The 26,017-nt window shown below is 50.2% G+C and overlaps 2 protein-coding genes across 2 annotated transcripts; one reads left to right on the top strand and one right to left on the bottom strand.

The window, feature by feature from the left end:
• Positions 1–386: 386 nt before the first annotated feature.
• DPP7 (dipeptidyl peptidase 7) lies at positions 387–19,934 on the bottom strand. The gene is made up of 13 exons (XM_031601439.2): positions 19,771–19,934; positions 19,483–19,596; positions 17,807–17,946; positions 17,283–17,446; positions 15,429–15,564; positions 13,012–13,093; positions 11,347–11,513; positions 10,223–10,283; positions 3,338–3,456; positions 3,107–3,263; positions 2,858–2,922; positions 1,882–1,952; positions 387–762 (listed from the first exon to the last, which is right to left on the bottom strand). Exons 1-13 carry the CDS (start codon positions 19,883–19,885, stop codon positions 621–623), a joined length of 1,533 nt encoding a protein of 510 aa, XP_031457299.1. The 5' UTR covers positions 19,886–19,934; the 3' UTR covers positions 387–620.
• Positions 4,207–9,641, top strand: LOC116234100 (kelch-like protein 9). The gene is made up of 4 exons (XM_090121527.1): positions 4,207–5,241; positions 6,484–6,736; positions 8,051–8,211; positions 9,288–9,641. The coding sequence occupies exons 1-4, from the start codon at positions 4,207–4,209 to the stop codon at positions 9,639–9,641; spliced, it is 1,803 nt and encodes a 600-aa protein (XP_089977653.1).
• Positions 19,935–26,017: the final 6,083 nt, after the last annotated feature.

Below are 26,017 nucleotides of genomic sequence, written 5' to 3'. Positions count from 1 at the left end.
GCTGTTCAGCTGCAAGAGGGAAGGGGAGAGGGGATCTGATCAATAACTATAAGTATCTAACGGGCAGGAGTCAAGTAAGTGGATGTGGCCAGGCTCTGCTCAGTGATAGAACAAGGGGAGATGGGCACAGACAAACCTGCCTGGATGTTTTCCAGTGCAGCCTGCTTCAAAGGAACCTGCTGTAGGATCAAACAGGGATCATCAGTGGTCCCTCCCAACCCCTACAATTCTGTAATTCTGTGATTTGTGCAGTTGGTCACCTGTGAAGCCATGTATATAATGACCATACCTCCACTTTTCCTCTAGACAGAGAAAATAAAAAGGGGATGATTAATAATTTACCTTCATCCTACCCAACACATTCTTCAGGACAGCAATGACTCCTGAGCCTTCAGGAAAATTTTTATTGTTTCACCATTTCAACTATCTTCCCATTATGAGCAGGTAAGCATGAAACCCATGCAACATGATTTTGACTTCAGTCAGTAACTTGGCTTTTTGATTTTTTGCTGCTGCTGCTTGAATTTCCATTACCAGAGGAGGCAACACCTTCTCCAGAAGCAGAACTCTGCTGCCTCGGGCAGCCCAGCAGCACCTGAGCATGGCTCCCATGGCTGCACTCACTGCCAGCTACCAGCTGGTGCTCGGGAGCGCTGCTCCCATGCTCTTTCCATCCTTGCAGATTTCACCCAGCTGCTGATGATGCTCGCTTCTAACTTGCGTGCCTCTATGACAGATGGAGGGTCAGCTGGGTTGCGGCCCCTGGGGACAACAAAGAAACATCAGAAAAATTGAGTGCACCCTCAGCAAGTTTGCAGATGACACCAAACTGAGTGGTGCAGTCAGTAAACTGGAGGGAAGGGAAGCCATCCAGAGGGAACTGGACAGGCTGGAGAAGTGGGCCCATGTGAACCCATTGAGGTTCAGTAAGGCCAAGTGCAGGGTGCTGCAATTGGGTCAGGGCAATCCCAGGTATTTATACAAACTGGGGGAAGACCTCCTTGAGAGCAGCCCTATGGAGAAGGACTTGGGGGTCCTGGTGGATGAGAAGCTGGACATGAGCCAGCAGTGTGCGCTTGCAGCTCGGAAGGCCAACTGTGTTCTGGGCTGCATTAAAAAAGGGGTGGCCAGCAGGGAGAGGGAGGTGATTGTTCCCCTGTACTCAGCTCTTGTGAGGCCCCATCTGCAGCACTGCATCCAGGCCTGGGGCCCCCAATACAGGAAGGACGTGGAGCTCTTGGAGTGGGTCCAGAGGAGGGCACTAAGATGATCAGAGGGCTGGAGCAACTCTCCTATGAGGGAAGGTTGAGGGAACTGGGCTTGTTTAGCCTGGAGAAGAGAAGGCTGTAGGGAGTCCTCATTGTGGCCTTCCAGTACTCGAAGGGAATGTATAAACAGGAGGGGGAATGGCTGTTTATGAGGGTGGATAGTGATAGGACAAGGAGGAATGGTTTTAAACTGAGACAGGGGAGGTTTAGGTTGGATATTAGGAGGAAATTTTTTGCACAGAGGGTGGTGAGGCACTGGAACGGGTTGCCCAAGGAGGCTGTGGATGCCCCATCCCTGCAGGCATTCGAGGCCAGGCTGGATGTGGCTCTGGGCAGCCTGGTCTGCTGGTTGGTGACCTGCACACAGCAGGGGGTTGGAACTAGATGAGCATTGTGGGCCTTTTCAGCCCAGGGCATTCTGTTATTCTTTCAAACTCTAAAACCTTTTGTATTAGGTTTAAAAAAGTATTCTTCTTGAATGACACTGTAGCATCATGGTATCCAGTTCTGCTTAAATAATATTATCTCCTAGGTCCTTGGCCCAGGGCAGCAGGAATTTGTCAAAGGAAAGATCAGTGCTTGGAAGCTGTCAGTGCTTCCAGTACATACTCACCGCAGATCCAGGTGATGAGCACCTCCCTGAATGGTCACAGCAGTCAGTGAAGGACTCAGGCTGCTGTTTATCTGGAATGAGAGCAGCAGAGAGAAACTCTCACCAAGTGACTAGGCAAAACCAGACCTCAGTTCTGAAAACTGGATGTAGAGCTGGGAAGGACTGGGGAAAAGTGTATAAAGAGATCCACTGTGCAGCTGGTAACCTAATTGCAGGATGTGTGGGCCAAACCCATAAGATGGGAACTGTCAACCTAACCCAGCACAGGCAGGCTGAAACTGCAGGCTCCTCGTGGCAACCCGCCCTAATCAACCTGCTCCTTTTGTTGCTGGCACTGCTAAGGCAGCCTGCAGCAAGGGATGCCTTGCTCCCTTGCAGCTAACTGCATCCTGCTTTGGGTCCTTTTTAACCAGAGCTCAGAAGTTTTGTTGAATCTAAACTGAAGTGCTTCTTGCTTTGGCTGCTGGTTACAGCAACTGCCTGATCTCACAATGTATGCGGAGATGGGAGAAATCACAGAGCGCTGAATTGACTGAGGCTGTCTCAAAACAGAATTACAACAGGTTCTTGGAATTATAGGATCACAGAGTGGTTTGGGTTGAAAGAGACCTTAAAGCCCATTCAGTTCCAAGCCCTGCCATAGTCGGGGCACCTCCCATCAAGCAGGTTGCCCAGGGCCCCATCAGACCCAGCCCTGAGCACCTCCAGGGTTGGGGCAGACCAGCCAGGTTCTGGGGTTCCCACTGAGCCTACCAATCCTGAAGCTACCGTTGCCACAGCAACATTCCTGGCTGGGGCATCTCACTGCTCGAAGTGCCTGTCACTAATGTCCCCAGGGACTGCAGCATGAAACAGCCACATGCAGAAATTCACAAGGCCTAACACTGACCAGCAGGGCTGCTCTGAAAGAGCCGTGAGCAGCACCCGCCCCAAAAGGCAGCTCTCTGTGCTCTGTGGCAGCAGTGCGTGCGCTTACCCCACCTCCAGCCCACGGGTCCAAGTCTCCATTTGAAAAGATGATATTGCTTGCACTTTTCAGGTCTGAAATTCAAAGATGACACATGAGAGCCTCATCCCTACCCAGCAACCACAGCAAACACAGACGAGAACTATTTCCACCTCAAGCTGTGTCTGTCCCCGCAGAGCTCAGCCAGGCGGAGCACAGGGAGGGAACTGCACCGCAGCACAGAGGGCTGAGCAGGCGGCACCTCTGCAGCAGACGCACCTCCTCCCCAGAAGTTGATCTGCAGCCACCGCGCTCGGGGCCTCACTCGCCATCGGCTCCAACAGTACTGTTCTCTCATGGCCTCTGTGAAGGGCATCTCAGGGAACATGTCTGTCACGTTGTTGCTGTTGAAAGTTAAGTTGATCTCGGTACACACCTGAAACAGAGCATGAGCTGGCATGGAGAGGGGTCGGTGGCGCAGCATCCCTGCTGGCATCCCCAGTGCCTCACCTGGTAGTCCCAGGCCTCAGCATCCGCACCAGTGCCACAGCCTGTGGGGTCAGCGCAGGGCCGGTACAGCTGGTACACATCATAGCACTGCAGTGAGCCGGAGGAGTTGTAGAACACCCCTGCCAAGTGGGAAGAGCACAAACAGACCCATCAGCATGGTGCTCCTGCTGCTGCTGCACCCACAGGCGCCGCGCAGGCCAGGACCAGCCAGGGGGTGGCCGTGGCTGTGGCAGGTGCAGAGCAAAGCACCAGCTGTAGGTTACGGTCACGGCTTTACACCTCACTGCTGCCTGTGTCTTACAGCCCACTCTGCAATGAGCTCTGCTCACCCCAGAAGCTGTGACCCATTCGTCAGCCCCTGCACCTCCAACCCAACTCTCCAGCACCACGTGTGGGAATCATCCTGACACCCAACTGAGCTGGGTGTAACCACTGTGACCATCCCATCCCACCCCTCCCTGAAAACTGCCGTTGGGCAAACGCATCAAATTGAACACAAGGGCCGATGTGGGGGAGTGAATCCTAGACAGGACTTTGTTTGACTGTTGTTCAGAAAGGGAAGGCCTGCATGTGCAGGCTTGCCCTGATGAAAGAGCACCTGCCCAGCAAAGCACTGCTGGGGATGGCTGGAGGAACAGGCTGCTTTTGTGCAGAGGGGCCGTTAACCGACAGCAAGGCAGGAATGCAGTTACACCAGTGGCTGCCTACTGCTGCCAGAGCCAAAGGACCCGCAACAGAGTACCCAGCACTCCGGGGACGTCTGCGCGCTGGCAGCACCGCCTCGGCTGTCCCAGAGCATGAACCTGCAGACCTGGGGCTGCTCCTGGCATACATGCTTTTAGAGCAATGCTGTTGGCTTGCAGAGCAGCATGGGGAGCTTCAGGTCTGACACCTACCTGGAAAAACTTCTGGAAGGCATCAGCAGGCTTCGCACCCAGAAAGCACTGTGTGATGTAACACTGGAGGCAGAAGGGGTTTGCTTTCCAGCACACAAGATCATTTTAGCATCAGCAAGCAATTACTGCAAGATTCTATTTGTTGGGAACGCAACAAGGATGGGGAGCGCAGATGGAAGCGTCCGTCTGAACGCTGTCAGTGCCACGGGGCTGAGCAACGTCCTCAGCTTCATTTACTCCAACAAATTAGATCTCTCCTTACAAAATGTTGAGGAGACATTCAAGGCTGCAGAAGCCCTGCTGGTTGGAGAGGTGATCAACCTGTGTTTCCAATTTCTGGAAAGCTGCTTGAGTGGTGAGAACTGCATGGACATTCTACGCATTGCCAAAAAACTTGGCCCCACAGAGCTGAGAGAGAAGGCCATGTGCTGTGTAGGGCAGCATTACAAACAGCTCCTGGCCAACCCTCAGAGCCTGAATGATCTTGACAGAGGAACCCTCTGTGAAATCTTAGACAGGACCACCATGGAGGGGAGCAGTGAGCCGGAGCTGCTCAGAGCTGCTGTGAGCTGGCTGCAGCATGACCGCATGCGGCTGCAATACATGGGGGACATTTTAAAGCGCATCAGATTCCCTCTCATTCCTTACAGTGATCTGCAGCGCTGTGTCCAGGAAATCCCTTTGACAAGGCTGGACTGGGGCTGCTGCCGGCTCCTCCAGGACGCCCTGATCCACCACCCCCAGCTCTGCACCCGGCCATCCCAGCAGACCCCGCACACCATCCTCCGCTCCGCTTTCCCTGCGCTGCTCATCGCTGGTGGCAGAACCACCACCAACAGCATCTGCAGGGAGATGTGGGCTGCAGAGCAGAGCTGCGGCACCTGGCGCAAAGTCGGGGACCTCTGTGTGCCCCTGTACAACCACTGCATAGTTGTCATCGATGACTTCCTCTTTGTCTTGGGGGGGCAGAGCACATTCGATCCCACAGGAAAGCAGCCATCAAATGAGGTAAGCCAAGAAACCTTTAGCCTTGGAAAGGGGCAGGGGAGGAAGGGGATCATTCTGCTGCTCACTAGGTCACTGTAGGTCTCCCACCTTTCCATGTTAAAATCCTACAACCACAGAATATCCTGAATTGGAACAGACTCTCAGGGATCACCCGGCCCCACACAGCACCACCCAATCCTCAGCCCTATGGCTCAGAGTGGTGTCCCAGCGCTCCCTGAGCTCCTGCAGCTGGGGGCTGTGCCTGCTACCCTGGGAGTTGTGCCATGCCCAGCCCTATGGGCACAGCAATTCCCCAGCCCCATCTGAGCCTCCCCTGACAGCTCCATGCTGTTCCCTTGGCCCTGTCGCTGTCTCCACAGTGCACAGCAGGGCAGCCCTTCCCCTCTCCCAGTGGCAGCGCTCAGCCAGGTGCACCCCAGGGCACAGTTGGCCCTTTGGGCCGCAGGGCACACTGCTGTCACTGTCTTCTAGAGCCCTGTGCAGTATTAGCAGCCCTTGGGAACACAGGTTCCAAACTCTGGTAAGCAATCAATTCCTGCCCCATCTCATCTGCTTCCACTGTAAGCTGTCCCACTAATCCAAACAGAGCCATCATGAGCTCAGCCACCTCAGCAGTCCATCAAGTAACCACCCAAATGTTACCCCCAATCCATCGCTGCTGTGGCAGGCACTGCCATTGGGGGCAGAAACTGAAGCCTCCTGCACTCAGCAGCTGCAAGTGGCATTTCCTTCCCTGAGGCAAAGTCAGGAGGTGGCTCAGCAGCAGTGGCACACATTCGGGGCCACAGCCCATGCCTAGCTTCAACAGCACCTGGTTCTGCAGACAAGACTCTCCTTCCATGAGCTGGGCTTGCTAATCAAAACAACAAGATGGAGCTCAGGGGGTTGTTTAAGGTTGGGTAAGATGTAAAAGCTCAGCCGCCCTCCTCGCTGCACATTCAAACAGAAACAGAGGTGTAAAAAACAGCTTTCAATAGATGTGTGCCAGCTGCCATTCATAGCTTAACATTTTTCCATCAAACCGATGTATTCCAGCTCCTGCTCACTGCAGGTAGGAAGCACAGCCTGTTCCCAGGAACAGAGCCTCACGTGAGCTCGCTTAGGGCACACGGGGCTGCAGGGTGTCAGCTCCAACAGAGGCTCTACTGTCCAGATCTCCTCCAACCTTGAGAAAACTTGCATTAGCTCCTGAAGCCGGGCGCCTGCCTTCAGCTCATGGCCTCCTACATGCTGTGATTCCAGGTGTTCCGATTCGACCCATGCAATGCTTCCTGGCTCCAGCTCGCTGGCATGCTGCAGCAGCGGACGCGCTTCTACGCAGACGTGCTGTCTGACCACATCTTTGTGGTGGGGGGTGGGACGCTGCTGGGGGCCCTCACCCACACTGTGGAGTCGTACCAGCCAGCTGCCAACAAGTGGGAATTTGCAGCTCCCCTCCCCATACCTATCGCTGACCACGCGGGCGCAACCCATGAGGGAATCCTCTACATTTCAGGTGAGAAATCTATCCCAAACCAGCTTATTGCCAGAGTCCAAGCCTGCACCCACCCCAGTAACACCCACAGCTCACATCCTTTTCCAGCTCCATTAAACACAAACCCACTGCCAGCCTGAATGCCTGAGCTGTTTTCTTCCCACAGCATTAAATACAACACCTCCTGCTTGCAATTCACACTCCTGCTCAGCTCTGACCTTACAGTCCTGCCAAAATTCCAAAGCCTCGCTGGCAGGAAGGCAGACCAGGGGCAGGCAGCTGTAGTGCTGCAGATGGGATTAAACTCAGCTGTTAATCCACATGGGAGATGTGGCACTAACCCACTGAGCTGCTGAGCAGTGCTCACCCAGAGCCAAGGATGTATCCCCCTGCCGATGAGGAGCTGGGCTGCACAGGGAGGGAACAGGACCAGCACAGCAGATCCAGGCTGGCCAAAGGGACATCCCAAACCGTACAGCACTGTGCTCAGCAATAGGACTGGGGGGAAAGAAGGAGGAAGGGGAGTCACGGGGAGTGATGTCATTTCCTTCCAGAAAAACATTACATCCCCTGCTTTCCAGGAATATCTGCCTGCTGATGGGAAACAAATTCTTCATTTTGCTGTGTCTGCATGCACAGCCTCTGCTTTACACAGCAAGCTGTCTTCACCTCAATCCACGAGTTTTATCTTTATCGGGGGGGATTTCCCACTTTTCTCCCCCCTCCCACTGGTAGGGAGTGAGCATGCATCTGTGTGGGGCTCAGCTGCCCATTGGGGTTCAACCACAACTCATGCAGAGAATGCGCAGAGCTCGGGGAGATGGGCGTGTGCCCAAACTGGAGCATCATCTCTGCTGTTTGCAAGGACTCTCTGCAGGTTGGAATTCAATAGGTAGAAAATTAAAGGTATTTACCCTTCCAGCAGCAGCACCTTTGTTCTGCAAGGAGATTTTTGTAACACAGCCCCAAAATACAAAGGGAGAACCTAACAGAGACAAAGATGACAATAGCAATGGCAGAGTGACTCTGACCTTCTGACAAAGGTCCAAAGCTCAGAGAATTTCAAATAGTTTCCTTTAAAAATAAAAAAGCATCCTGTAGCAGAGTCCCTAAGGTTCCTGGTTATGCCCTAAATACCCCAACAGAAAAGTCTTTTGTGGAAAACTGTCCTCAGACAGAACTGGAACAGGTTCCTTCCTTTAAAATATCTAGGAAGCTCAGGGCTTTTTTTTTTTTTTTAATATCACATGACATCAGCCCTGCTGGTATTGCAGAGGGTTTGGTGGATGCCTGAGACTGACAGACAGACGTTCCAGCCCTGTTCTTTTCCCCCAGGGGGTTTCTCAGCAGGCAGAACCTTACCAGACACCTTCAGCTTCCTCCCTCGCCTCCGGCGCTGGATGCACAACCGTGCCATGACCTTCCCCCGCTGTGATCATGGGATGGCTGCGACCAAAGATGGGATCTTTTGCATCGGAGGAAGGACGCTGAAAGGAGTAAGTTCATTTGCTCTTGTAATACCACAACTGATCCAAAATGGAGTCTCTGTATGGCTGGGCCCTGGTGCATTACACCAGAAGGATGGACAGTAACTACGGTGGACTGGCACAGCAGCACATCAGTCACACTTCATTAAGAAAACATACTTGCCATTACAGCTGTGCACATTAAGAGCTGCCCTGCTGTCACACCCCACGTGCAAGAGCACAAAGCAAAACGCAGGGTGCAGATGCAGCCTGCTGCTGCAGGAGAATGCCACGTAACTGGCTGTGCACCTGTCCCAGAAACACTACTTGACCTCCTCTGTTTGTGCTGGGTTGGCAAATAGGAGAAGAAATGGACTGCAGTGAAGACACCAGTGTAGATTTTAGGAGAGATGGGTTTAAGTCCTGGGATGCCAGTGAAGCCTCTTCAGACTGACTTCCCATCTGTGAAAGCAGTGCAGCCTGCTGGGGAGGTGACCCACACTCCATCAGGGAGACACTCCTTCCCTGCAGTCAGGATAAGTGAATTCTGACAGGCCATTCAGCAATGCCTGTTGGAAAACATGAGGGCTTGTGGCTCAGCCCAACATTAATGCTGTTTCTTTCAAAGGAACAAAGGTATCTTAAAGCACTTCTTCACTGAGAATTGACAGAGATCTATGAAGTCAAGCAGTTCATCACATCTGACATCAGATCCTTCCAACCACACAAGCTCAGTTGCCTCCCACAGCTCAGTGCACTGTTGCTGTCTAAAGATGAGGTCCTCAGTAACGTGTTAAGTCTATGCAGTGCAGGCAGGACTTCAGTTAAATCACTCCCAGTAGGTCCCCGTGGCTCATTCTATTCATTCTCCAAGAAGAATAAAGCTTTGTTAGAGCATTCTTCAATGGAACTTTGGTATTTTATTCCATTTATTTTGATGCTCTGATTGCAAAATTTGGATTGTAAAATGCAGCACCTTGAGCTCCACCACATTCAGTACATGTTGAGACACTGGGTTCCCTCACCACAAACCAAACGAGCCTGACACGACACCGACACCACTTGAAGCACAATCAGATGGATCTCTTTGGTCTGGTTCTTTGCAGGTGGAGCAATGGATTCACGTCAGTGAGACAGAGTGTTACTGTCCTGTAAGCGATCAGTGGACAACGCTCACACTGTCCCCATTCAGCCGCTGCCAGTTCAGCATCACAGCCCACGGGTCAGTGCTTTACCTCACGGGGGGTGGATTGCTGCAGCACATGCAAAAAGAAGACAGTGTTTTCCTGTACGACACCAAAGGGCAGGTATGGAAGAAAGCCAGCTCCCTGCCTCGAGCTCTGGTTGATCACACCTCCTGCATGATTAAGCTGCCCCAAGCGAACACAGCTGGTGAGAGGCACAGAGTGCTGCCCCACCAGCAGAAGGGAGAAACCAAGTCTCAGCTTGTTAGCCGCTAAGATACAGGGGCCTAGCACTGCTTCCATGGAGAAGTAGGACATGGAAAGCTCAATCAGATGTGACAGCATTTGCCAAGACCTTAGTATCTTAGCTACCTGTCTAGCTCCCCAGCCAAACAATTTTAGCTGTGATTTAGAATTGATACTCCTGAAAGAACTTTGGAATCAGCTTCTAATATTTTCCTTACAAACACTGCTGACTGACAAATTAAATACTCATGTAGGTAATTAAAACTGTCTTGCCACTCAGTTAGGACTGCAGGGCCCTGTGACAACAGCCTTGTCCTCAACCAGCAGAGCAGAGAACCTCCTTCAGTGACTGTGACTCAATCTGTAACTGCTTCAGCCAGAGCATGGGTAAACCCATCAGAATGGAGTACCTGGGAAGTCATCTCGTGGACAGTCAGCAGTGTAAGGGGCTGCCATGGCTAAAACTCATACAGTACAAAACATCACAGGGAAAAACTGGAGCTGTACCAGCTCCCACAATACACAATCCACACAACGAGACAACTCTACATTCAGGTGCTTCTGGAGAACAACATTTTAAATAAAAAATTCATCTGATAAGATTAACTCACCAACAAGAGCTGCCAGGCCTTGAATTGGATCTGTGTGGGCAAGGATTTGTTCACAGCCAACCTGCATGAGACACGGTAAAAGCAAATTGCAGACAGTCTACCATGCAGAGGGGCTAAGCTGGAAGTTAAAAGCATTGCTTGCACAGCTGATGGTTCAGCAGCTTTCCAGTGGCCAAAAGCAACATTTATTTTTTTATTTTCTCTTTCCCTCCAGTAAAAAAAATACATAGACATAGGGAGAAAGCAGCAGTGTGGAGGATAGTGATAACCAACAGATCCTTCCTCCTCCAATCAGAGTATTTTAAGTCCCTTCTCAAGCAAATTTAGAACAGTTACTTCCATTCTACCATTTTTAAACAGACCTTAGAAAGGAACTGCATGGCCAGGGACAGCATCTTCTGTGCCCCTGCACAACACAGCCTGTGTGATCCCATGCATGCATTTTGCTCCAGGTAAGATTTGAACCTACATCCCAGCTGATCTCTTTGGCACAAGGCCAGAAGCACATCAAGCCCCATCAGCAGCACCAGGCTGACAGCAAAGCAGAAGCCAAGGGTTGTGACCGTGACTGGTGATCAGGGTCCTTTTTCAAAAGAAACTGGTGTTTGTAAGCCTCTCAGGCACCTTTCCCCACACTTGGCCCTCACAGAGGCAGGCATTTCTCTACACTGTACTCTGATGTACACCATCTTCCCTGGTGATTCTAGAAAAGGGAGCCTTATTTTCAGGCCTCCACCAAAAAAATGTGCCTATAGAAATGTGTCAAGATGGGCTATAACAAAACAGCGCTTTTTGAAAAGCTGCAGGTTTTCTGCATTCAAAACCCAAAGCCAGTGTGTTCAAAGCAAACACAGAGCACAGGAGGTATGGCTCAGCAAGCCCTCCCAACAAGCCTTACAGCACTGCACTGCAAACAGCAGTCGCTATTTCAGAGACAATTAAAATATGCAGATTTACTGTCAGAGTGGAAGGGCTCTGACATTCACCACTGCTTCCTCACATCACCACCGCCTGGTGCTACACACCTGCTGCTATCCTGCAGCGTGCAGCCCCCAGCTCAGGTCACTGAGGTGCACAACCCACCCTCCACACACAGCAATTCTCACCTGCATCCTGGTACTCACCTTCACTGGATTAGCAGGGAGGTGCCCCATAAAATCAGTCTTGTAAGGGTAGTCCATCATGGCAGTCATGGTGAAGGCATTTCTAGCAAACCCAAAAAGCTGGTAAACATCCTCCTTGCTAAAAATCTTGTTGCATGTGGCCATTTTGCTGCTGATTTCATCATAAGCTGCAGAAGGAAGGCAATTGAAATGCACAAACTTCAAAAGAGTAAATTGTGATCAGGCTTCAGCATTTTGTTTCACTTGGAGTAATGTGATATTGGAACACATAGGTGAGGTTTCCAGTGGGGAGGATATGTTACACCTAAGTTTACAAACACAGATGTTCAGGCACAGTCTTCCTCTGTGGCTTCATGACACTGTGCTGATCCACAGCTCTCATCTTGCCTCACTGAGCCATAGTGACCTCCCTGGGAAACACAGTGGCAGCAGCACGCTCCTAGCCAGAATGTTCCAGATGGATGCAGTCAACGCTGCTCACTACAAGGCCTTCCTGCCCAGCACCCTGCTTGGCAAGCTCCTTCTTGCTCCCTTTGGCTCTGCTGGCTCCCACCATTGCTCGCTGTGGAGCCAGGCAGGGCAGCTCATCAGTCAGGCTCAAGCAGTAGAACAGAGTACAGCACAGATATCTCAGCAGGAAAAAGAAGCCCCTTGGGAGCAGGAAGAATTGCCAGGCAACAACAATCCTTGCAGAGCCATCAAGGGCTCCTGAGATGTGCCTTCAAACCCTGATATGATACAGAAAGTTCAGCTGGAGTCAGGAAATCTACCTTATAAGAAATTAATTCCAGATGTACTTGGACAGTTTTGCATTTCTACTGGGAGAAGGTGCTCCTTCCATCTCCCACGTTCCACACTGTCAGCTCCTGTCTGTCCTCATTCTACTCAATGAGCTGTCCCACTGGAGCCTGACCGGACCTATGTCTGGATACTCACTTAAGTGACAAAACCTTAAATACAACCATCATGCTACAGAAAGCACAGTGCCAGACAGATCTCAAGTACCTCAGCCACTGAAGAGTAGTGTACATTCTGTCATGCAAATCTACAAGTGGTTTGGGACCAAGGGCAGCTTGAGGCTGCCCAGCAAACAGACCATGAACTCATCACGGGGGCTTCAAGGCCATGCAGGGCTCCCAGGAAAAGCTGCACTGAACCATGATACTGGTCTGGTCTAAAGGGATGAAATTTCAGTATCTGTTCTTGACATCACCTAACTGTCCAGTGCTGGAAATGAGAGAGACTGATGGCTGCTACAAGGCATACATTACCTTCCAGATATGTCCAATGACATGGACCATACTGTGGTCCCACTCACCAGAACAATTCACAACAGCATGGTTGTTGAGGACAAGCACTGGATGAAAGATGAGGCTTTACTGGCATCAAAATGCAGATGTTGAGCATTTTTTTAGCTTTTATTTTTTACTGCAGAAAAGCTGGTTTCATTAACAAGAGTCCATAGAGATGCTTTCATTTTGGTGTTACTTACTGATCATAACGCTAACCAAAACCATTCATCAAATAAAAATATCAATTATATGAGCAGAAAGGTCAGGTGGGCATCTGCACCAATTCAGCCAAACCAGTTTAAGACATAACAGAAGTGAAATGGAACCAACTTCATTTCCCAGCCCTGCCTGCTGTGCGGCGGTTTGTCCTTACCTCCCCTCAGGAACAGATCTCTGATCTGCTGGAAGGCTCTGCGGACAGCAGTGACACAGCCTGGGATGGACTTCTGAAAATCCTGAAGGGACAAGAAAGTTGTGGTGTTACAGCTGCACAGAGGATATGCCAGCAGTACTGGGAGTTGGAGCTTACCAGCTGGAGAGGATAGAATGTCACCTGCACCTCCAGATGCAGTGACACCAGTGCTCCTGCCTCCAGCTCTGGGCAGTCAGCACACCCCAGCATAAGCTACACCTGCACAGCTCAGAGCGAGCAGCAGCTGCTGCACCAGATATCTGCTGTCAGACAGAATCCTGTGTGCACAGAGGAGTGTCGGACTGAACGTGAAGCCATCAGATCACACGTGCCTCAGCCAGGACATGGAACAGCCGCTGGGCTGCTCGGCCCCAGAGCTGCTGTTTTGAAACACAACTGTCCTCACACTGCCCTATGTCTACAAGCAGGAGCCACATGGGGCTGAGAACCATAACCAGCCAGATGGCCAAGAAAGCTATGTCATTTTTTCTTGGGAAAACCATTACTAAACCTCCTGACACAGCACTTCAAGGTATGCCTGAAGGGCTGTGGCTGCTGCCACAAGCCATTCCTGTCACTGAGGGCTCCAGCAACCCAAACTCTCTCTCTTCTACCAGTTTGTAAGGTGGTTTGCCATCTGCTGGCAACACGTGCTTTGTAGTAACAACAGGAACTAGCAGGGCTCCTTCACAGTGGTCTCAGCCTCCAGAGCAATGGAGGTAACCCAGAAACTGTTCTCAAAATGACACCACCTCAAATAAAAACAGTTGTGGCATCTCTCTTTGATTCCTCTCTGTCTGAAAGTCTTGCAGAAATCACTTTGGAATTTACATGGGCATCCCCTTTGCAGCATGCTGCTGCACGTGTCCTTCACACAGCAGCCTTTGCTCTGGCTGTAGGGAGGGCAGTGGGCACATAGAACCTGGCCTCGTGTAAATGCCATAAAAAATAACATATATGCCCTTTGCTCACTCCCCCTCCCCAGCGAGCTGTAGAATCATGAAATGTGCTAGAGATACTCAATAAAAGTCACAGAGAAAGTTCTTTTGAGACAAGGCACTCTGACTCAGAAGCAGAGAGCAGAAGACAGCTCCTGCAGTGATTCATGAAAGCTCTATGTCTCGATTAGCACTAACATCTCTGGAGCACTTGTTCACTTCTTTCACCAAGAAGAGCAGAACTCAGCCTTCAGATGTACAGATTGCTGTGATTTAAACATGTGGAAGGTGGAAGGAATTACTTTGAGAACAGCATAAAGATCTTGTTTAGGATCCCAGCCCAGGGGCTGAATTACCACTGCAGAGAATATGTTTTGAAGTGAATGAGAAACATTCTTTTCTGCCACACAAAAAGGTCAAACCCCCAATTTCAGGAGTGTAATGACTCACAGCACATTCACAACTGAAGCAAGAGCTGTCAGCTAAACAGGGCTTCTTAGAAGCAATTACCTTCCTCCAGAGAAAAATTACCACTGCTGAGCCCATTACATAATGGAGCAGTACTATATATTTTGTTTTAAAATGTGCAATTTTAAGGCAAGATGTATTTTGTTCTTTAAATACTTAAAAGTTTCAAGTGCTTGAGTTTGTTTATTTCAACAAAACTTCTTTCTTTACACTTACCAGTAGTGCTGTTTGTACTGTAAATGCCTGCATTAAAATAAGGTTTCATGTATGCAACAAGGTCACAAGGACCACGCTTCATAACAGGTAGTTCACACAAAGCCACGTGTCACCCACATCTAGAAACTCACGCCAGAAAGAGGCACTCTCACAAGCTTTTAATCACACCAGCTAGTAAATTTCTATCCACGTAGACTAAATGCAAGTCAATTATCAGCAATACCACCTTCCCAAATATTCTGATCTCCTCAGAATGTGGAAAGACATTTAAGTTTTGGTTTTAAGTGAATCCAGGACACTTTGCAGATTTTTCTAGTGAAATGAAGATTTTCAAACTCTTAATTGAAAATGTAATTCTGGAACTAAGGACCTGCTGTAAATAATCCATACTAATGCAAAATATATTTTTGGAAGAGGGTTTGAAAAATATATTACCTGAAGGTTTCAGCGAGGCACAAAGGGAAACTTTCAGGCTTGTAATTTGGTTAAGTTACGAGAAATGGGAAAGGGAACTGTTATTGACACTAAAGGTGCTGGAACCAATTTGTGCTGCTCATAAGAGCAATGCCTTTGGGCCCTGAGCTGCCTCAAACACAGCAACCATCAGCCATCACAGCTGCAGCCACTGTTCTTCCTTGCAGGTCTGCCCAGCAGTCACACTGTGAAGGTACATGGCTGGTTAAAGGCACTGAAAAGAAAAAACCCTGACTTCTTACAGAAAGAAGGATAATGTTTCTGAAAAGAGCTACCACTTACTGCTGTTACATCTCTGAAGAACTGAGTGGGATCTCCAAGCCCAGCCACAGACAGCACAGGAGCACTGGCAGCTAATGCCCCATCCACAACATTTGGGTATTTCATCCTCATGTAAGCACTCAGCATTCCTCCATAGCTGGCACAGGAGAGAGAAAAGTGTTATTTCTTTTAACAGACAGTTAATGTTATAAAGACGGATGTTCAGACCTGTAGTCACAAGCTCACCTTACCCAGAACAATGAGAAGCTTAGGGAAATCCATCCTCATGTGGAGAACAATAAAAGAACCAGTTATGGCTGATGAGAAGCACATTGTGTTCTTTCTTACCATCTGTCCCCTGGATCCCCAAGTCAATTCTTGCAGGAATACAGGAGCCCAATTTGCTTCTGCAGACAAAGCTAAATGCTGCCCCAATATCCAGCACCACTGCATTCCGAGACCTGACAGCTTCAGCACAGAACCAGCTGGGGCTCAAGTCAAGAGTCATTGCTTAATGGAGGAAGAAGACACATTTCCCACACAGGATAAAGATTGTCTAAGCAAGGGCTAACAAGCAGAGGGCATCCCTGATCACTACAGAATAGGCAACTCTGCAGTGCTGAGGGGTGGGTGGCAGTCATCCTGGACAGCCCACGTAGCAGCAGCACAGCAGAGAATGAGAGACATTAACAAAGGTCACATGAAATCTCAGAGTCACCTCGAGAGCTTCAGCCACAAGGCCACAGATCTGCAGATGTATCGAGGACTGCTTGATAAACCCAAGGGCACAAAAGTTACTCATATGCAAACTGCTGAGGAGTTACTCTGAGGCCACTCCTGAGGGTGTTACAACCCTCACACCCAGGTAACAACTGGTCTGACTCTGAGCTCTTCACTCGCAGTTCAGAGGTATTCAAGTCCCACATCACTTAAGTGTAAAGCTATAGATTCTTCTCTAAGCCGACCCTTGGAAACAGTTGTAGCTGAAGCCTGACAAGAAATTTCTATTCCACTGATTAAAGTCTGGCAAAGCTATAAGCAACTGAAGGGGGATTTTCTTCCCTGTGGGCTGCTGCATATTTAGCTCTGATTTACACACCAAGAGCTGCAGTCTAACAGCTTGCAGGACTCATTGAACACACCCTGCCAGGACTGTTCCTGATGTGTTTCACACCAGGTCTGTCCTGATGGTCATGGTACATTGTATCCACCATGGTCTACTGAAGCATAACCGTGACTGAATGCTTTTTAACTCACTGCAATGCCTGAGAAGCCCCTCATATTCACTGAAAACCTTTTAAAGGGAAGTATCGTTCTATATAAACACGGTCATGCACGACACCAATGCAGCTCCGACTTGAAACAGAGCAAACACTCTGGGGAAGGATATCTGCTAGGAAGTCAGGAGCAACCAAGCAGCATAGTGCAGAGCAGGATTATAAAGGAGCCAACAATGAAAAAGTCTGCATGCTGTTAAAGAGGCTTGTTTTAATAAATAGCCAGATGGTCTCTCAAAATAATATTTTACCAATTATTATTTTTCTGTATTTTTCATATAGAACGTTCTGATCTTGCAGGTACAATTTCCCACCTTCTGGGGTTCTGGCTGACATTGAAGATGCCTAGAAACTTTCAGTATCCAAAGCAAAGATTCTCAAAGGCAATCACAAGTCAAGACTAATTCTTTATGGGACAGCTGACTGGGCCCTGTGGATAAGCCCCCAAGGAGCTCAGCCACAAGCACATCTGCTCTCCACAGAACAGCTTAGAGCTCTGGCTCTCCAGCGAGCCTTAAAGGCAAGCAGACCTATAAGAATAACACAACTGTGTCTGGGAAAGGATGCAGAGAAGGGTACAGCTATACACAACATTTACCTGCCTCCAAAAGCAATGACAGGGCAGCCTGCAGCTCCATACTGCTGCTTAAGCTCAGTAATTAGCACTGCGTAGTCAGCGAGGGCTTGTTCCACAGTGAGCAGATGAGTATTCTTTATCTGCATTGACTCAAGTCCAAATGGAAGAGATTTCCCATAGTACCTCTGAAAGGAAAGAGAGATTCTGCAGAAATGCTGGTGTCTCCCAGTCCTCACAGCTGGGATAAGTGTGCACAGACAGGAAGTGGAAACAGCACACAGCTTCCACTAATTCATTCGTAACTGAGCAAGTGCCTTGTCTCTGAAGCTGTCTTGTACGAGATAAACAGAGACCTCAAGAATGTATTCTCTAGACTCTAGAGAGGATGGACAAAAAAGCAGAGCTGCTGCCATGCTGAGAAAACCCATGGCAGGTACGCCCCAGCTTCATGGCAAGAGATGCTACTATTCTTCTGGACATGGAGAAAGCTGAAGTTGGTAATGTTAGCACAACTCTTCAGCATGCACAATGACTGCCATACTCACGTGCTCAGCAAAAATCACAAGAGCTTGCTGCTGCTCTGCTAATTCAAATATGAAGTCTGAGTTCTCAGCAAAAGTCCAGATGTCACCTTCATTGCCAGTATAGAAGAAGATTGGTCCAAATCCTTTCTTCCAGAACTTTGCTGAATGAGACAATTGATAGAAGACATGAGAAATGTGTCAGAGCACGAAAGGACTCATTTTGGTGTGTCTGGACAGAAGCTTAACGAGGAAATACCATGAACAGGGTGATCCCCAAGGGCTGTGCTGGGAAAGCAGGTGTCAGAGAGACCGTGCTATAGAAACCCCTCCCTTGCCCAGGGGTGAGAGCTCCCATCAGACTACTACGTGGCTTTGATTTTCCACTTCTGCCTAAAAACCCATGAAAGTGTCAGTATTGCAAGACATTTGGAAATTGTTGCCTCCAAATGAGCCAAGATTTTGCCACCATTTCCATGTATGTACCTTTTTTCAGCCCATGATTTTGGCACAGATCATTTTTCCTACAAAATGAATGTTGGAGAACTGCCTGCCTCTTTACATTGCTCTTACTGGAATATGTAACACACAGCAGAGCTGTAAGTAATGCTTATTTTAACTTCTGACATGCCTATAACTGAACACAAACTGAGACCAGCAGGATAAGCTGGCTGACGATGGCAATACTTGCTTGTGTAACACATCACTGCGTTAGTGCCTGCTGATTTCAGGAAACATTTTTAGCTTAGCCTTGAATTGCATACGAACTAAGGGGGTTAATAAATAGCTTTCTTCAACAAGATCAGCAGATCTCAGTCTGTCAGTTAAACACGGATTTCATCACCCAAGGGGAACCTCCAACAGGTTATCCTACGAACACAACTGGAGCAAAGATTTTCCTGAACTTAATTCTTGGCATTCTCAGTGCAGATTTGCCAGAGTGAGTGTTGGCTTAGAAATGGGTTTGAAATGCTTTGGTAGTGAAGTTGTTATTCTTTGTTAACAAAGTGCCAAGTTTTAGAAAGGCAGGAAACGGAAGTGCTATCCTTATTCTGGTATTTCTTGCAATATGCTCTGTGACTCCTGTGTCATACAACAGAATCGTGGAACCACTGAGGTTGGAAAAGACCTCTAAGTTAACTTAGTTCAACGGTCTGCCTACCACCAGTGCTGCCCACTAACCATGTCCCTCAGGGTCAGTTCACACCTTCTGCCTGAGTGCCCCCAAGGACGGTGATCCCAATGCTCCCCATGCAGCCTTTGCCAGTGCCCAACCGCACCTATGCTGTGTGACAGGAGATGGGAGGCAGTGAGTACAGCGGGTGTGCCGGGCAGCACTGCCTCAGCCCTGCGCCGGTGCTGCTCACAGCTCTGCTCTCCCATTGCACATCTCCCCCAGGCACACGGGATCCAAGCACATCTGCCACCGGTTAACGACGTTATTATGAAAGTGACAGCGTTTTGTTTGGAAAAGCCTCCTCCCTCCGTCTGTCCCCAGAAGATCGCTGCTCGGGCAGGAAGCCGTCGCTCAGCCCCCGCCGCTCAGCAGTAGGGCTATCAGTGACGGGAAGCACGGAACGGCGGGGCGCCTCCCCGGGAGTGGAAGGGAAGCGGGCCGGGGTCTGCAGTGGGAAACGCGCGGCCCCGCCCCCCCGCCGCTCGGCACCCACCCGGGCAGCCCGCCCTGGCTCGGCACCCACCTGACAGCAGGAACCGCTGCGGGAAGGTCTCGTTGCCGCCGGCCTCGAAGCGGAAGTGGTCCCGCACCTGCGGGAAGAGCCGCTCCTCCAGGCCGGGTCCCGCCGGCCGAGCGGCTGCAGGAGGGAACCGTCAGCGCCGGGACACCGGCAGCATCCGCCGCCGCCCCACGGCCCGGCCCAGCGCGGAGCAGCTCGGAGCCGCCCGGCCCGACTGAAGGCCCCCGCTTGGAAGGGGTGGCTCGGGGCCCAGGGTTGGGGGAAACGAGGGGTCCCGGCTCGAGCACCCACCGGGCGCGCCGCGGCCCGGCGGCAGAAGCGCGAGGAGGAAGAGGAGCAGCAGAGGTGAGCACGTTTCCATAGCGGCGTTCCGCTCTGCTCCGCACACGGACCTGACCGCCCGCATGGAGACCACCGGCGGCTGAGCACGTGACTCCGGCGGCAGCACGTGACAACACCTCTTTCCTCACGTGACCGCGCGGACGCCATGCCTACCGAGGCGCCGCCATGTTGTCCACCGGGGCAGCTCCCGGGGTCTCTTTTCCGGCGATCGCCGCCCATGCGCGAGTGAGGAGCCGGTGTGGGCGGTGCAGGGTGAAGCCAGAGCTGGAGCGGACCGTTGAGGTTCAGGGCTCTAAAAGAAGAGGAAAGTAATTGTTATCCTTACAGGCCGTTATGAAGATTGTGGGAACATCCAGAGATGCTGAGGGACGAAATTGTCTCGGCTGAGTGGAAGGTTTCTTCAGTGATGCCATTTGTGTAACTCAGTCCCAGTCAAAAAGCATCTTCAGAAATGAAAGTTCTTGCTTGTGGGTGGAACAAAAAGCCAGAGCTTTCTGATACATGAAAAGAGAAATAAATAATCTGGTTTTGTCTCTCCCCTGTCAATAATCATAGAATCATAGATTGGCCTGGGCTGAAAAGGACCACAGTGCTCATCCAGTTCCAACCCCCTGCTGTGTGCAGGTCGCCAACCAGCAGCCCAGGCTGCCCAGAGCCACATCCAGCCTGGCCTCGAATGCCTGCAGGGATGGGGCATCCACAGCCTCCTTGGGCAACCTGTTCCAGTGCCTCACCACCCTCTGTGCGAAAAACTTCCTCCTAATGTCCAACCTAAACCTCTCCGTCTCAGTTTAAAACCATTCCCACCTGTCCTATCACTATCCACCCTCACAAGCAGCCATTCCCCCTCCTGTTTATACATTCCCTTCAAGTACTGGAAGGCCACAATGAGGTCTCCCTGCAGCCTTCTCTTCTCCAAGCTAAACAAGCCCAGTTCCCTTAACCTTTCCTCGTAGGAGAGCTAATATTATTAGGAGAGCTAATAATACTGAGCTTTTTATTTTTTTTCCCCCCAAAACACAGAAGCACCATGTTGCTTTCAGACTGCCCACCCTGGGCCAGCTCCTCAAGCACCCCTTGGAGGGAGCAGGGCTGTTTGTGACCTTGTGGCCCCAGCACTGCAAGCCTGTGTTTTAGAAGCCTGTATTTGCATTTTGGCCTTTCACTTAAAATTACATCAATCTGTCCTCTGTCTGCCCCAGGCCGATTATTCCGCAGCTCTTGTGCTGTGGAAGTGGAAGGATGGGACGCTTGTTCTGTCTGAACGAAGCGCTGTGTCTGCATCCCATAAGCTGTGGTTTTCCTGTAAGCTGTGGTTCTTCCGTAAGCCGCGGTGCTGCGCTGTGGATCGGCTCTGTTGTCAGCCAAAAGGCGGCTGATGTGAATGAACAGCTTCCTGGCAGCATGGAAATGTGACTTACAAACCATTTGAAAATGTGAACGGGGGTGAAAATAGGAAGAGTGGTTGAGCATATAGTCAGATTTAAAAAGCCTTTCACATAGCAATTATGTAAGTTTAGGTTCTCTCTTTGGAGGAAGACAGTTCAGCCTCCCTGACTGCACAGCTCCTGTCAGCTCTGCCTCACTTCCCTGCCCCTTTCTGCAGTGACTGCTCATCCCAGAGAAGAGGTGGCTCAGGGGGATCTTATCCACAGTACTGATGGAGGTGGTGTGGTTTAACCCAGCAGAAAGCTCAGCACTTTGTGATCGCTCACTGACTCCCCAGGTGGTGTAGGGTAGAGAATCAACAGTACACGTGTGAGAAACCATGGTTTGAGATGAAAACAGTTTACTAGGTAAAGCAAAAGTTGTGCAAGCAAAGGCAAAACCAGGAGTTCATTTGCTTCTTCCCATCTGCAGGCAGATGTTCAACCACTCCCAGGAAAGCAGGGCTCATCATATATAATGCTTTTTTTGGAAAGACAAATACCATCCTTCCAAATGTTCTCCCCTTTCTCCTTCTTCCCCTCCACTCTCAGTTTTATTGCTGAACACAATGTCAGGTGGCACAGACTGTCCCCCAGTCAGTCTGTGTCAGCTCTGTCCCCTCCCAGCTCCTTGCACACCCCCAGCTCCTTGCAGGCAGGGCAGCACAAGACACAGAGAAGTCCTTGGCTCTGAGTAAGCACTGCTCTGCAACAAGAACAGTGTCAGTGTTCTCATGCTGTTTTCATGAAAAATCCAAAACACAGTGTCATGTGAGCCTCTGTGAAGGAAATTAACTCTATCCCAGCCAAAATCAGGACAAGGGGGTGCACAGAAGATGCAGCTGGGCTCTTCACTGATGCCCAGTGACAAACAAGATGCAATGGGCACAGTCTGGAACAAACAAGGTTCCATCTGAACATCAGAAAGCACTTCTGTGCTGTTTGGGTGTCAGAGCACTGGCACAGGTTGCCAGGAGAGATTGTGGACCATCTTCCATCCTTGGATGTATTCAAAGCCTATCTGAACAAGGTCCTGGGCAAGTGGCTCTGGGTGGCCCAGCTTGAGCAGAGGGCCTGGACCAGGCTGGTCTCACCTAGTCTGTGAGTTTGTGACCATTTGCTATTGGCAACAGGGAACAGCATCACTGCTAGCTTGGAGCAGTCTTGCTTGGAGTGAGGATATGGTGTGTTTGGGCACTTCATCCTTTCCCCTGCTGACATCCTGCAGCATCGCATGGAGCAAAAAATGTGGTCTTTATTTTGGAAAAGGGTTCTATATTTCAGCTTGTGGAGTAAGTGAAAAAATCATTGGAGGAAGAGGTCAGGGATTCAAAATGTTCATTGTCTCATGTACTGCAGAGGTGGGAAGCTGGCACTGTAATTGCAGCAAGGCCACGTGCAGCCAGGGGTCTACTGCTCTGGGAGAGAGCAAGGGCTTTGCTAATGCACCTTTTCTGATTCTGCAGGCCCTTTTATGTCATTTTTCTTGCAGCCAACCTAATCAGTTCTTGGCCTGGTAGCCGTCTTCTGTCTTTAAGCTCTGAGCCAAAGTTCAGCACTGCAATGCTGTAAGTACAGGGAAACCAGGTCCCCAAGAAGTGCAGCAAACTGGGAGCTGTGTGATGCCAAGGTGAGCCCAGGTACAGAAGGCAGTGTGCAGTTTGTGCCAGCTGGATAACAAAGTGTTAATGTCAATTCCTGTCCAGAATGGAACATACATGGATTGGGCAAAGTGATGTTACAGCATTCGCCTCCTGATAAGATGCTGTGGGAAGTCAGGCTTGGTAGCATGGTAACCTTGACAAGGCTGCTGGCTGAGCAGCAGTATTCTGAGCTGCCACAGTGCTCGTGCAGCCTGGGAGGGGAACAGCTGCAGGCCTGGGTCCTGGAGCCTCCCTCAGATGCATAAGGCTGTCTCCATTAGCTACCTCTGTTGTGTTTACCAGCACCACATATGGGCAGGTGCTGATTAGACACTTCTGCCAGGACCTGCAGCCTCACACTGCAGTCAGGAAGGAGAACCTGGGGGCTGTGTGTCCTGATGAAAGTGCTGTTGCGTTTTATTAACCTGGGCAGCCTGTGCTGCACTGGCAGCTCCAGATTCATTCTGCAAGCAATACTCCTAAGCCCAGCCAGGAGTGGGGCTGTATGCCAACAACTGGCACCACTTGTTTCTTATATTTCACAGGGGGGTGCAGTCTGTCCCTGTGTAAGGGTTTAGGCCTACCCTACTGTGAACAGGCAGTGATGTTAGCAGCTCTCAGACATGGCCAAGGAAAAGGTCTTGGAGGCAGCCACTAGCACAGGTGTTTGTGGCCCAGTGTGCAGTGGGCAGGTGGGAGGTGCATGCCTTGGGGCAGGAGAGGAGCTCAGCAGGAACCTCAGACTTTTTAAAAGCACCAAAGTAAGTCATAGTGCCCTGCAGAGTGATGCTTGCCCATGTTTTTTTTCCTCTGGGAGAAGAATTCCTGCACACGATTTCTCAGGCTATAAACTTCCCCTTATGCAGCACCATGCTGTTCCATGATGTTCCATGGTGTTCTGCTCAGCTGCCAACAATCTCCTGGTTGTTCCGTGTTACCCACGTTGCAGGAAGAGCTGCAGTAGATGTCTTGGCAGATGTGGGCAGTTGCTGTGCTGTCTCTGGACTTTGTCTAAAGGTTTATTCCAGTTGGGTACTCTGCATTGCTGTTTTACTGTCTAAGAAGATGCAAACTCCTGACAGCATTTCTGACTGCTGGATCTGAAGGCAATTGCTCTGGGGTGTGGATTTTTAAATGTCTGTGACGGGGTGAACTCATACTGCAGCATCCCCTGCACAAGGAGCACAGGCTTGGTCTCACTTCCCTATCTGCTGCCTGTTTTCAGAAAACTAAGCACTTCTGAGGTTTAACCATTCTGTCAGACGTGGCTGAAGTGGCAAATGAACTGCAAAGTTGTCCATGGTGGTTCAATCCCATGGAGGCAGTGTGACTGCATGAGTCTTATTTCTAGAAGGTATCTCCCAAGGAGCGTAAAGAGAACAAATATCTTGCATAGCATCAACCTATGGAGTGATGCAGGGCTGTGCTCTGTAGAATATGGCCTTCCATCGAGTATGGGTTCAAAATTGCATGTGCTTAGACATCTCCAGTCCCTCTCGCTGTTGCCCTGCTGTACAGGCTTGCCCGGGCCTCCCAGGAGCCCCTTACCCTGGTCACAGTGGCTCTTCCATGCAATGAGATACACCTGGGCCCTCAAGTCAGTCCTCAGTAGTGGGATTTTCTGTTATTGGACGTTTTCCACCAGAGCAATTTGCACCTTCTGTAGGCTTCTTTTAAGGCTGTTGCTTTGGGACCAAATCTTGTCTCTGCTGTCACACATATGGTTCTGCCCAGTGGTTTTTCAGTATCACCTGCAGAGATCTCCAGTGCTGACTACAGGCAGCTCTCACCTTGCAGTTTCTTGGGAGCTGCCAGCTGGTGTGGAAGTCCCCACAACCACTTGGTGGCTGTCAGCTCAAGGACCAGCTGAGGCTTAACTGGCTTCTCAGCTCCTCCAGGGACACCCTTTGACCTTTGTTTAATCACATCAGTGGCAGCATGCACACAGAATAGAGCATCCTTGGAAACATTCCAGGATCCCTGATAATCCTAAAGCGATTGACAGTGGGGGTGGAATTGAAGCAGAGTTGCTGCCTGACTGCTGCCATGGACATGCTAGAACCCCTGCTCTGCCTATGGTTGGTGGGCACGAGGAGCTGTGGGCATACCAAGTAGGCTTGGAGAGATGATCCGTTACTTAAAGCTCTGCTAGAGGATTAAAGCACCTGGACAAGGGAAGGAGATTCTTGCTAGTAGAAACGTAAGTGGCAATTCATTTGGGTCTTGTGTCTTTCTGCTGGGCAGTGCAGGTTCTTCTTGGCCATCAGTGCTGTGAGGTTTGCTGCTGGTGCTTTGTACTCATGAAAGTGTCATTTCCAGTAGGTTTGCCTGTGCAGTGCTCATCTGCTTTAATGATGCAGACGTTGGAGCCACAGAGCCATCTAGCTGCTTGTTCAGCTGGATTGGACCTGAGCACTGCCTCTCTAGTCTGACACCTGCCAACAATCACTGGATAATTCACAGCTTCCCTGCAAGCTGTACAAGCTGACAGCTGCTGTCAGGGCTGCTTTCAGTGCTGCATTTTGCACAGGACAGGGAAAGTGGTGCATGCTCATGGGTGAATTTGAGGCAGGACAGCGAAGTGTGGGTGGCCATGAGCTGCTGCATAAAAGTAATATGCAGCCCATGTAGGGATGTTTGTGTGCTCAGGAAAGCAAAAGAGGTAGAAAGAGCTGGAGTTTTCCTTTTACCCCAGCACTGAGTAATTTGCTCTTGATGGGCAGTCTGGAAGGAGAAGGTAGGAGGTGGGATGGTGAGAGCACAGTGCTGGCTGGGCAGCAAGGCAGGCCTGGAGTACCTGGAGCCTGTAGTGCAATGAGAAAGGATGTGCCTGGAATTTACCTCCAAAGTATTATAGGATCATAGAATGGCTCAGGTTGGAAGGAACCTTAAAGATCATCTGTCCCTGCCATGGGCTGGCTGCCCTCCCAAGCTCAGGCTGCCCAGGGCACCTCCAGAGTTGGGACACCCACAACTTCTTTGAGTAACCTATTTAGATACCTCACCACTTTCTGATAAAGAATTTCTTTCTAGCATCTAACCTAAATTTCCCCTCTTTTCATTTAAAGCCATTTCCTCTTGTCCTATCACCATTTGCTCATGTTAAAAATTGGTTCCCCTTCTGTT

This window comes from Phasianus colchicus, chromosome 19 (genome assembly GCF_987193195.1).
Source record: "Phasianus colchicus chromosome 19, bPhaCol1.hap1.1, whole genome shotgun sequence".
Classification (NCBI taxonomy): domain Eukaryota; kingdom Metazoa; phylum Chordata; class Aves; order Galliformes; family Phasianidae; genus Phasianus; species Phasianus colchicus.
Note: the sequence above shows the minus strand (reverse complement) of the source record. Positions and strands in the feature narration are given on the sequence as shown.

Coding starts and splice junctions, on each gene's coding strand:
- LOC116234100 (XM_090121527.1), top strand. CDS start 4,207: ATGGGGAGCTTCAGGTCTGACACCTACCTGGAAAAACTTCTGGAAGGC. Junction 6,737..8,050: donor GGGAATCCTCTACATTTCAG/GTGAGAAATCTA, acceptor CTTTTCCCCCAG/GGGGTTTCTCAGCAGGCAGA. Junction 8,212..9,287: donor GAGGAAGGACGCTGAAAGGA/GTAAGTTCATTT, acceptor GGTTCTTTGCAG/GTGGAGCAATGGATTCACGT.
- DPP7 (XM_031601439.2), bottom strand. CDS start 19,885: ATGCGGGCGGTCAGGTCCGTGTGCGGAGCAGAGCGGAACGCCGCTATG. Junction 17,447..17,806: donor TTGTGATTTTTGCTGAGCAC/GTGAGTATGGCA, acceptor CTTTCCTTTCAG/AGGTACTATGGGAAATCTCT. Junction 1,953..2,857: donor ACCCGTGGGCTGGAGGTGGG/GTAAGCGCACGC, acceptor CTCTCATTCCAG/ATAAACAGCAGCCTGAGTCC.